Genomic DNA, 12,800 nt, shown 5'->3' with positions numbered 1-12,800 from the left:
TGCTGCCTATGGCCCCCTATGGATTGCACACTTTCCCCTGTGTTAGATATTGCCCCCATGTTGCTGCCCATAGTAAAATAAAACACTCTTTCCTTACCTCCTCCAGCGCTGATCTCCCTCCTGTCTCCCTCCGTGCTTCTGTTCCTCATTTTCCTGGTTCTTGGTGTCGGTCATGTGATTGGCACAGCTGAGTGACTTCATCTCTGCGTGCCTGATCACAGTGGAAGCAGGAGATCAGGGAGACACACTGGAGGGGGTAAGTAAAGCTTTTTTATTTTAGGATGAGCAGCAGCATGGGGGCCATATCTAACACAGGGGGGGCATGTGCCATCACAGTGGGACGCAGGCTCATATAATATGCACCGCTGCCCCAGCCCATCACTGCGGTGCGGTTTCAGCACCACGGTGATGGACAGCAGCTGTGCATATTATATGAGCGGGAGCAGGATATCTAATGCTGCCGCCCGCAGCGTTCACCTGCCCCCAGCAGCGCTCCAGAGCCGACCCTGCAGTGTATATATATATATACACACCCCCTTTCCCTCCGTATATTCGGCTTATAAGACGCACCCCCTACTTTCCCCCAAAATTTGGGGGAAAAAAAAGGGCGTCTTATAAAGCGAAAAATACGGTACTTCAAAGAGTCAGCAAAATGCAATTTCTTTGGCTGTATTTAAGCCTACCAAGGATTTGGAAATCAAACTATCAACCAAATTTTTATTTATAAAAATACTATTGTTTAGAACTCTAGTATTCAGGCATAAAACTTACTTAGGAACTTAGTTTTAGTAATTTTATTAGTTTTGCTTGCTACAACCATACATGTTATCAATTAGATAAATTAATATATTTTTAGAAAAAGGCAGAAGTATTCTTTAGAGCTCAAAAAAGTGTACTTTTTTTTAATTGTGGATCATTTGAATAACTGTGCATTATTGTTTTTTACAGGAGGCATCTTTGAGTTTTTGGAAGGACCCACAGGACAGCTTGTGAGTGCAGAAGAACAAGCCTTTAGATTTGCTGCAAATATCATCAACAGAAATCGAACGTTATTACCAAACACAACACTGACCTACGATATTCAGAGGATCAATCTTTACGACAGTTTTGAAGCCAACAGAAAAGGTCAGTGCAAAGTTATATTATGTAATCTAACAAAACATATGCTATTCATTTAGTGCCTTTGAGATAATTACAGATGGCTGCTAACAAAATGAGTATGTTTTAATTATTGTTACTAGTGATGAGCGAGTACTAAAAAGCTCGGGTGCTCGAGGCTCGGGCCGAGCATCCCAAGATACTCGTGTACTCGGCCCGAGCACCGAGCCCAATGTTATCCTATGGGAGACCCGAGTATTTTTGTGAAATGACCCCCGGCAGCATGTAGAAACCCTAAAAATGGCACAAAAGTCTCAGAAGAGTGCTCAAATGACATGGCAACAGCATGGGGAAGACCCCTTGAAGCATTTATCACTCAAAAGTCACAGCTGTGAACAATTTTGTCCGCGTTTTACGCCATTTTTACGGACTCACCAGAAAACCTTCCAAAATGACACCAAAATGAATTTTCATGGCAGAAATGTTAAGGGCACATACCCAATAGTGAGATAGAGCTAATGTATGTTACTTTTTGAGATTAATACATGAAAGATTTTACGTAAAACATTGTGTGGCACTCCGATGTCCCTGAGAAGAGACGTACATAAAGGCCTCTGAGTCTAATGTGCCCATTTTGAGGAAGTGAGTCTTTGTAGTATTTTCCTTTGCCAGGGCAGTCCAAAATTGTGAGGTTCACCAATGCCCCTGCATACAGACGTGCATGAGGGCCTGTAAACCTGAAGTGCCCATTGTAAGGAAGTGGGTCTATTGTAGTATAGCCCTTTGGCAGGGCAGCCAAAAATTGGGAGGCTACACGTTGTCCCTGGATAGAGATGTGCATGAGGGCCTCAAAACATTAAGTGTCCATTGTCACGAAGTTGGTGTATTATAGTATAGCCCTTAGGCAGGGCAGCCAAAAATTGGGAGGCTCCACACTGTCCCTGGATAGAGACGTGCATGAGGGCCTCAAAACATTGTTCCCATTGCAAAGGAGCGGGTCTCCTGTCGTTGTAATGTCCATTCTGCAAAGAATGGGCGAAAAAATTTACCACTGGGGGTATACCTGAAACAAAGGCCTAACTATTGTAACGGTCATCATGGTGGCGCATGAGGAGAAGGAGAAGCAGTCCAGCGATTATCCAAAGTCCAGAAGTGTGTACCCATGGGTGAGTGGAGGTACATGGCAAATTCCCGTTACAAACTTTAAATTCCGCTCTCATTTGCTGGTGGTGTGGTGAAGTCTGGCCCAATCCAACCCTTGTTCATCTTGATCAGAGTCAACCTGTCAGCATTTTCAGTTGACAGGCGGGTGTGTTTATCTGTAATGATTCCACCTGCGGCACTAAAAACACGCTCTGACAAAACGCTAGCGGCAGGGCAGGCCAGGACTTCCAAGGCGTAGAGAGCCAATTCATGCCACGTGTCCACCTTGGATACCCAATAATTGTAAGGCACAGAGGAATGTCAGAGTACAGTTGTTCGATCTGCAAGGTACTCCTTGAGCATCTGGGCAAACTTAGGATTTCTTGTGGCACTACCCCGCACCTCAGGGGCTGTGGTACGTGAGGGGCTGAGAAAACTGTCCCACATCTTAAAGACTGTTCCCCTACCTCTGGCGGATTGGACTTGTGCCTCTCTCGGCTGTACGCCTTGGGTGTCCACTGATTCCTGACCTATGCCGCTAGCGTTTTGTGAGGGGAATGCTTTGCCTACTTCCGTGACTATGGCCTTCCGGAACTGCTGCATTTTGGTTGACCTCTCCGCCTCGGGAATAAGAGACATAAAGTTATCCTTGTAGCGTGGGTCTAACAGTGTTACCAACCAGTAATGATTGTCGGCCAAGATGTTCTTAACGCGAGGATCACGAGACAGGCAGCTTACCATAAAGTCAGCCATGTGCGCCAGACTCTTAACAGCCAGTACTTCAGTATCCTGACCAACACGATGACTGAACATGCTGTCCTCCTCCTCCTCCTCCTCCTCCTCCTCATCTACCCTGTCCTCTGGCCAGCCACGCTGAACCGAGGATATGACTGGTGTGCATGTCATATCCTCAATTTGGCCGGAGAGTTGCTCCATGTCTTCATCCTCCTCCTCGTCATAGTCCTCCACTGCACGTTGTGATGAGACGAGGCTGGGCTGTGTGTTATCACCCACACCCACTACTGTTTCTTGCTGCAACTCATCGCGCTCCGCCTGCAATGCATCATGTTTGTTTTTGAGCAGAGACCGTTTTAGAAGGCAGAGAAGCGGTATGGTGACGCTAATAATGGCGTCATCACCACTCACCATCTTGGTGGAGTCCTCAAAGTTTTGGAGGATGGTACATAGGTCAGACATCCATCTCCACTCCTCAGGTGTTATGTGTGGAGTTTGACCCATTTCCCGACGGCTTAGGTGATGCAGGTACTCAACAACTGCCCTCTTCTGCTCACATATCCTGACCAACATGTGCAGAGTTGAATTCCAATGCGTGGGGACATCACACACCAGTCTGTGAGCCGGAAGATGCAAACGGCGCTGAAAGCCGGTAAGGCCGGCTGAAGCAGTAGGTGACTTTCGAAAATGTGCAGACAGGCGGCGAACTTTTACCAGCAGATCAGACAGCTCTGGGTATGACTTTAGAAACCGCTGAACCACGAGGTTGAGCACATGGGCCACGCATGGAACATGTGTCAGCTGGCCACGCCTCAAAGCCGCCACCAGGTTCCGGCCATTGTCACACACGACCTTTCCTGGCTTTAGGTTCAGAGGTGTGAGCCAGTGATCTGCCTGCTGTTTCAGAGCTGTCCACACCTCTTCTGCATTGTGGGGTTTGTCACCTATGCAGATTAGCTTCAGCACAGCCTGTTGCCGCTTCACCGAGGCAGTGCTGCAGTGCTTCCAGCTTGGGACTGGTGTGGAGGGTACAGTGGATGAGGATGCGCAGGAGGAGGAGGAGGCTGAAGAGCATGACATTCCGGAGCTGTAGAGTGTGGGTGAAACCCTGACTGAGGTAGGGCCTGCAAACCTTGGTGTGGGAAGGACGTGTTCCGTCCCTCGCTCAGACTGGGTCCCAGCTTCCACAATATTAACCTAGTGTGCCGTCAACGAGATGTAGCGGCCTTGCCCACAAGCATTTGTCCACGTGTCTGTGGTTAGGTGGACTTTGGGTGAAACAGCGTTGTTCAGGGCACGTGTGATGTTTTGTGACACGTGGTTATGCAACGCGGGGACGGCACACCGGGAGAAATAGTGGCGGCTGGGGACCAAGTAACGTGGGACAGCTGCCGCCATCAGGTCGCGGAATGCTTCTGTCTCCACCAGCCTAAAAGGCAACATTTCCAGCGCAAGCAGTCGCGAAATGTTAGCATTTAGAACTGTGGCATGTGGGGTGTTGGCAGTGTATTTTTTGCGCCTGCGTCCAAAGGTTTGCTGAATGGATAACTGAACGCTGCGCCGGGACAAGGACGTGCTTGATGATGGTGTTATTTCTGCGTAGGCAACTGCAGGTGCAGGACCGGGGGAGGCTTGTTCGAAGGCAGCATGGACAGGGGATTGGCTCGCATGCACAACCAGCGAAGACGTAGCAGTGACATCAGCAAGCACTGCTCCTCGACTCTGTTGTACTTCCCACAAAGTCGGGTGCTTGGCTGACATGTGCCTGATCATGCTGGTGGTGGTCAGGCTGCTAGTTTTGGTACCCCTGCTGATGCTGGCACGGCAGGTGTTGCAAATGGCCTTTTTAGAATCATCTGGAACCAACTTAAAAAACTGCCAGACTCGGGAAGACCTAACATTTGTACAGGCACCTTGTGTCGTGTTGTTGTTCCGGGGAACGGTTGCCTGACTTCTGCCTGGAGCCACCACCCTGCTTCTTACTGCCTGTTGGGATGCTACGCCTCCCTCCCCCTGTGCACTGCTGTCCTCGCTCTGCATATCCTCCTGCCAGGTTGGGTCAGTTACTGGATCATCCACCACGTCGTCTTCCTCTTCCGCACCCTGCTCCTCCTCCTGACTTCCTGACAATTGTGTCTCATCATCGTCCACCCCTTGTTGAGACACGTTGCCAACTTCGTGAGAACATGGCTGCTCAAATATTTGGGCATCTGTACATACGATCTCCTCATGACTCACTTCAACATGAGCTGGCGAGAGGCCAGAATGTGCGAATGGAAACGTGAACAGCTCTTCCGAGTGTCCAAGTGTGGGATCATTAATGTCCGAGGACGTGTACTCAGCCTTGTGGTAGGAAGGAGGATCAGGTTCTGAAATGTGCGGTGCAGTATCACGGCTACTGACACTTGACCGTGTGGAAGACAGAGTGTTTGTGGTGGTGCCAATCTGACTGGAAGCATTATCCGCTATCCAACTAACAACCTGTTGACACTGGTCTTGGTTCAAGAGCGGTGTACTGCTGCGGTCCCCAAGAATTTGGGACAAGACTTGCGAGCGACTAGATGTGGCCCTTTGTTGTGGCGAAATTAGAGCTTGCCCACGACCTCGGCCTCTGCCTGCACCACCATCACGTCCACTTCCTTGTTCCTTGCCAACGCCCTTGCGCATTTTGCAATGCTGTGCTGACGTGTATTCACTAGACTTGTGCGTTATATCCAAGTTTGTGCAAATCGTGCACCTGTACGCTGCCACCGACAGGCACACACGTGCGGTTTTTAAATGCAAGCACGGACGCACTAAGAACCTCACAGAATTTAGGAGCAAAAATTAATGAGAAGTCTGACACTATCAGCCACTGCTGACTGACGTGTATTATACACTACACTTGTGCGTTATATAATAGTTTGGTAAAAACGCACACAAGTGCACCTGTACGCTGCTACCGACAGGCACACACGTGCAGTTTTTAAATGCAAGCACGGACGCACTAAGAACCTAACAGGTTTTTAGGAGCAAAAATTAATGAGAAGTCTGACACTATCAGCCACTGCTGACTGACGTGTATTATACACTACACTTGTGCGTTATATAATAGTTTGGTAAAAACGCACACAAGTGCACCTGTACGCTGCCACCGACAGGCACACACGTGCGGTTTTTAAATGCAAGCACGGACGCACTAAGAACCTAACAGGTTTTTAGGAGCAAAAATTAATGAGAAGTCTGACACTATCTGGACTGTTTTAGACTGTGTACACCAGCCCCAGATATGATGAAGGCTGGTATACGGTCACCACTAGGAATGGCTATATACCCTGCCTGCCTGCCTGCCTGCATACTGCTACAATAGTCCTGACAAGGACTCTTCTGGTCACTAGCCTGTATTCCGACCTGGCTATACCCTGCCTGTATACAGCAACAATAGTCCTGAGAAGGACTCTGCTACTGTACTCCGACCTTGCTATACCCTGCCTACCTGTATACAACTAGAATAGTCCTGAGAAGGACTTTTGGTCACACTGTTTGCAGCCCTGCTACGGAAATAGCTATAAAGGGCCGCAAACCTTTCCCTGAAGCAGCAACACTCTCCCTGCACTGACTGTCTGGATGGCTGTGAGCAGAGCACAGCGCACCCGCCGGTATAAAGGCTCGGTCACGCTGTGCGGGCCGGCCAATCACTGCAATTCCACAACTAACAGGGCTGTGGCATTGCAGTGGTCTGCCAGCCAATCCCTGCATGAGGGCTGGCTCTCAAAAGAGCGCCAACATGCAGGGATGAAGACCACGAGTACAGCACGAGTATCGCGAGATTACTCGGTCCCCGCCGAGTAGCCCGAGTACAGTGATACTCGTGCGAGTACCGAGTAGTAGCAAGCATGCTCGCTCATCACTAATTGTTACCTGTTTTACATATGGAGACATCGGAGCTTGTAGGTAGAGATTAGTGGCCTACAGCTAGCTCGATGGTGGTGAAGGGGCCAGTTGGAGGCAGTCATTGGGGACAAATTGATGAAAGCACTTATGTGCTGTATAACTTGACAGGAACCCAACAACACAAAGGGATATGCCAGCAGTTTAATATTTCTGAATTTCAATAGCTTATCCCTTTGTCTCACTGGAGAAATGAAGGAGCACAATGATTATGATCGCAGAGGTCATGGTTGTGATCAGACCTGAGGTTAAGTGGGCCCATTGGTGCCAGTACATACTGGATATGCATTCTTGGGCGCACATTCAACTGAAGTGTATTACCTTGCAGGGACCCAAATAATTATTTATTTAAAGCCAAATAAAGGTCGGCAGCTAACCTGACAGGGTGGCATGGCAATGACATCATGCACTGCCTGTCGCCTGAATGCCAAAGACAGTTGCAGGCTTCAGAAGAGGACATTGCACACCAGTGGAACAGAGGGAAAGGATGTAGAATTTTGTATGTTTATATGTTAAAAAACAGCGGTAGAGCGGGAGACATACACACCAAGAAGAGCCAAAGATGGAGGTCATATATTCAAGGAAGGGGAACATATACTGTATACCAGGAAGGTAACCAGAATGGGGGACATATATACCAGGACTGGGTACATATATACCAGGATGAGCCAAATATATACCAGGATTGGGGACATATACAGTCATGGCCAAAGGTGTTGGCACACTTATAAGTATTTCCCAAAATGAAGTAGTGTTCCCAGCAATCTATTGCAATTATACATGTTTTGTTATATTTATGTTCATTTCCTCTATGTATATAGGACCAAAGCAGAAAATACAGAGCAAAAAAAAAGCAAATTTGACATCATTTCACACAAAACCACAAAAATAGTTGCCAACCTCAACTTAATATTTGCACACCCTTTGGACTAAATAACTGCAATCAACCACATCTTATAACTAGAGTTGAGCGCGGTTCGCGGTTCTAAAGTACGCAGTTCGAGTGATTTTGGGGGCTATTCTAGATCGAACTAGAACTCGAGCTTTTTGCTAAAGTTCGATAGTTCTAGTTACGTTCGAGAACGGTTCTAGCAACAAAAAGCAGGGCTTTTTACAGCTACAGTGTGCAGAAGCAATCGCTGGCAGCCTGCCAGAAGCTGGTAACCAAGATAAACATCGGGTATCCAAGCAAAGCGCTTTGGTTAGTAACCCGATATTTATCCTAGTTACGTGTGCAGGAAGCCGACACTTCCCCGCTCAGCTCGATCCGCCCCCTCCTGCACGCGGCATGTACACACACACACACACACACACTCACACTCACCTGTCCCCAGCCATGCAGTCCACGACACTGATGTCCTCAGCGCCACATGACCCCGCTAGGCTCCACCCACTTCACACTCCGCCGCCAGCACACATGGCTCCACCCACCTGGCACTCTGCACACATGGTCCCGCTAGGCTCCGGCCACCTGACACTCTGCACACATGGTCCCGCTAGGCTCCGCCCACCTGGCACTCTGCACACATTACCCCACTAGGCTCCGCCCACCTTGCACTCTGCACACATTACCCCGATAGGCTCCGCCCACCTCGCACTCTGCACAAATGGTCCCGCTAGGCTCCACCCACCTGGAAATCTGCACACATGGTCCCGCTAGGCTCCGCCCACCTGGCACTCGGCACACATGGTCCCGCTAGGCTCCGCCCACCTGACACTCTGCACACATGGTCCCGCTAGGCTCCGCCCACCTGGCACTCTGCACACATTACCCCGCTAGGCTCCGCCCACCTGGCACTCTGCACACATGGTCCTGCTAGGCTCTGCCCACCTGACACTCTGCACACATGGTCCCGCTAGGCTCCGCCCACCTGGCACTCTGCACACCTGGCACTCTGCACACATGGTCCCGCTAGGCTCCGCCCACCTGGCACACTTCACACCTGGCACTCTGCACACATTACTCCGCTAGGCTCCGCCCACCTGGCACTCTGCACACCTGGCACTCTGCACACATTACCCCGCTAGGCTCCGCCCACCTGGCACTCTGCACACCTGGCACTCTGCACACATTACCCTGCTAGGCTCCGCCCACCTGGCACTCTGCACACCTGGCACTCTGCACACATTACCCCGCTAGGCTCCGCCCACCTGGCACTCTGCACACATGGTCCCGCTCGGCTTACCTGCGGTGATGAAGTCCCGACCTCAGCGCAGTCACTGTCCTCCATGGCCGCCGTTTGTCACATCACCTTCTCTCGCTTCCGACCCGAGACTGACTAGCGGTGACGTCACGGGCCTCTCGCGATTAGAGATGAGCGAACCGGTCCCGGTTCGGCTCGAGGCCGGTTCGCCGAACGGAGGTCCCGTTCGAGTTCGGCTCGTCGAACGTTCGACGAACCGAACTCGAACTGCATAGGAAACAATGGCAGGCAATCACAAACACAGAAAAACACCTAGAAAACACCCTCAAAGGTGTCCAAAAGGTGACAAACAACTCAAACACATGGGAAAGTGACAAGGACATATACTCATGCGAAAACAAAACAGCTGGACAAGGAAAAAGAGGAGGACACACAGATATAGGCATGGCACGCCCTTCTAAAGTCATGTAAAACACCGCAAGATGACTCCAAGTGGAGTCTCCCTTTTTTCCAAAAATTGGGCCACACTGACACCCACCCCTTCAGTGGCAGCAGTTGTGCCCCAGTTGTACACTTCACAGCTAGATTTGCATCAAGCACATTCAAAAATACGCCATTCTTATCCGTCCCCAGGATGACACCGGGGTAGGTAGCAAAGTCTTTCCTGATCCCAGCTCTGTTCATCTTGGCTTCTTTTAAAAACACAGCAAGCAAGGGTTACTCCAAGCGGAGTCTCCCTTTTTTCCAAAAATTGGGCCCCACACACACCCACCCCTTCAGTGGCAGCAGTTGTGCCCCAGTTGTACACTTCACAGCTAGATTTGCATCAAGCACATTCAAAAATACGCCATTCTTATCCGTCCCCAGGATGACACCGGGGTAGGTAGCAAAGTCTTTCCTGATCCCAGCTCTGTTCATCTTGGCTTCTTTTAAAAACACAGCAAGCAAGGGTTACTCCAAGCGGAGTCTCCCTTTTTTTCCAAAAATTGGGCCACACAGACACCCACCCCATCAGTGGCAGCACTTGGGCCCTAGTTGCAAACAGGATGTTTTGATTTGCATCAAGCACATTCAAAAATACGCCATAATTAACCGTCCCCAGCATGACACCGGGGTAGGTAGATAAAGTCTTTGCTGACCCATGACTTGTTCATCTTGGCTTCTTTTAAAAACAATGTAAGCAAGGGTTACTCCAAGCGGAGTCTCCCTTTTTTCCAAAAATTGGGCCCCACACACACCCACCCCATCAGTGGCAGCAGTTGTGCCCCAGTTGTACACTTCACAGCTAGATTTGCATCAAGCACATTCAAAAATACGCCATTCTTATCCGTCCCCAGGATGACACCGGGGTAGGTAGCAAAGTCTTTCCTGATCCCAGCTCTGTTCATCTTGGCTTCTTTTAAAAACACAGCAAGCAAGGGTTACTCCAAGCGGAGTCTCCCTTTTTTCCAAAAATTGGGCCACACAGACACCCACCCCATCAGTGGCAGCAGTTGTGCCCCAGTTGTACACTTCACAGCTACATTTGCATCAAGCACATTCAAAAATACGCCATTCTTATCCGTCCCCAGGATGACACCGGGGTAGGTAGCAAAGTCTTTCCTGATCCCAGCTCTGTTCATCTTGGCTTCTTTTAAAAACACAGCAAGCAAGGGTTACTCCAAGCGGAGTCTCCCTTTTTTCCAAAAATTGGGCCCCACACACACCCACCCCTTCAGTGGCAGCAGTTGTGCCCCAGTTGTACACTTCACAGCTAGATTTGCATCAAGCACATTCAAAAATACGCCATTCTTATCCGTCCCCAGGATGACACCGGGGTAGGTAGCAAAGTCTTTCCTGATCCCAGCTCTGTTCATCTTGGCTTCTTTTAAAAACACAGCAAGCAAGGGTTACTCCAAGCGGAGTCTCCCTTTTTTCCAAAAATTGGGCCCCACACACACCCACCCCTTCAGTGGCAGCAGTTGTGCCCCAGTTGTACACTTCACAGCTAGATTTGCATCAAGCACATTAAAAAATACGCCATTCTTATCCGTCCCCAGGATGACACCGGGGTAGGTAGCAAAGTCTTTCCTGATCCCAGCTCTGTTCATCTTGGCTTCTTTTAAAAACACAGCAAGCAAGGGTTACTCCAAGCAGAGTCTCCCTTTTTTCCAAAAATTGGGCCACACAGACACCCACCCCATCAGTGGCAGCAGTTGTGCCCCAGTTGTACACTTCACAGCTACATTTGCATCAAGCACATTCAAAAATATGCCATTCTTATCCGTCCCCAGGATGACACCGGGGTAGGTAGCAAAGTTTTTCCTGATCCCAGCTCTGTTCATCTTGGCTTCTTTTAAAAACACAGCAAGCAAGGGTTACTTCAAGCGGAGTCTCCATTTTTTCCAAAAATTGGCCCACACAGACACCCACCCCATCAGTGGCAGCAGTTGTGCCCCAGTTGTACACTTCACAGCTAGATTTGCATCAAGCACATTCAAAAATACGCCATTCTTATCCGTCCCCAGGATGACACCGGGGTAGGTAGCAAAGTCTTTCCTGATCCCAGCTCTGTTCATCTTGGCTTCTTTTAAAAACACAGCAAGCAAGGGTTACTCCAAGCGGAGTCTCCCTTTTTTCCAAAAATTGGGCCACACAGACACCCACCCCATCAGTGGCAGCACTTGGGCCCTAGTTGCAAACAGGATGTTTTGATTTGCATCAAGCACATTCAAAAATACGCCATAATTAACCGTCCCCAGCATGACACCGGGGTAGGTAGATAAAGTCTTTGCTGACCCATGACTTGTTCATCTTGGCTTCTTTTAAAAACAACGTAAGCAAGGGTTACTCCAAGCGGAGTCTCCCTTTTTTCCAAAAATTGGGCCCCACACACACCCACCCCTTCAGTGGCAGCAGTTGTGCCCCAGTTGTACACTTCACAGCTAGATTTGCATCAAGCACATTCAAAAATACGCCATTCTTATCCGTCCCCAGGATGACACCGGGGTAGGTAGCAAAGTCTTTCCTGATCCCAGCTCTGTTCATCTTGGCTTCTTTTAAAAACACAGCAAGCAAGGGTTACTCCAAGCGGAGTCTCCCTTTTTTCCAAAAATTGGGCCCCACAGACACCCACCCCTTCAGTGGCAGCAGTTGTGCCCCAGTTGTACACTTCACAGCTACATTTGCATCAAGCACATTCAAAAATATGCCATTCTTATCCGTCCCCAGGATGACACCGGGGTAGGTAGCAAAGTCTTTCCTGATCCCAGCTCTGTTCATCTTGGCTTCTTTTAAAAACACAGCAAGCAAGGGTTACTCCAAGCGGAGTCTCCCTTTTTTCCAAAAATTGGGCCACACAGACATCCCATCAGTGGCAGCACTTGTGCCCTAGTTGCAAACAGGATGTTTTGATTTGCATCAAGCACATTCCAAATCCACAAGCATTTACTCTCCCCAGGATGACACAGGGGTAGTAAATTCCTTGTGGATCCATGACTTGTTCATTTTGATGAACGTCAGTCTGTCCACATTGTCACTGGACAGACGCGTGCGCTTATCTGTGAGCACACACCCAGCAGCACTGAAGACACGTTCAGAGACAACGCTGGCAGCTGGACACGACAAAATCTCCAAGGCGTAACTGGAGAGCTCTGGCCGTTTTTCTAGATTTGAAGCCCAAAAGGAGCAAGGCTCCATTTGCAAAGTCATGGCATCGATGTTCATTTGGAGATACTCCTGTATCATCCTCTCCAGCCGTTGACTATGTGT

At 49.4% G+C, this 12,800-nt stretch overlaps 1 protein-coding gene across 1 annotated transcript in view; it reads left to right on the top strand.

The window, feature by feature from the left end:
• The window catches only part of GRIK3 (glutamate ionotropic receptor kainate type subunit 3), a 1,015,705-nt gene that overhangs the window by 404,340 nt on the left and 598,565 nt on the right, over window positions 1–12,800 (top strand). Inside the window, exon 2 of the mRNA XM_075336050.1 lies at window positions 949–1,125. Coding sequence (XP_075192165.1) covers window positions 949–1,125 — 177 coding nt within the window. The remainder of the gene's footprint in view (window positions 1–948; window positions 1,126–12,800) is intronic.

This window comes from Anomaloglossus baeobatrachus, chromosome 2 (assembly GCF_048569485.1).
Source record: "Anomaloglossus baeobatrachus isolate aAnoBae1 chromosome 2, aAnoBae1.hap1, whole genome shotgun sequence".
Classification (NCBI taxonomy): Eukaryota; Metazoa; Chordata; class Amphibia; order Anura; family Aromobatidae; genus Anomaloglossus; species Anomaloglossus baeobatrachus.
Note: the sequence above shows the minus strand (reverse complement) of the source record. Positions and strands in the feature narration are given on the sequence as shown.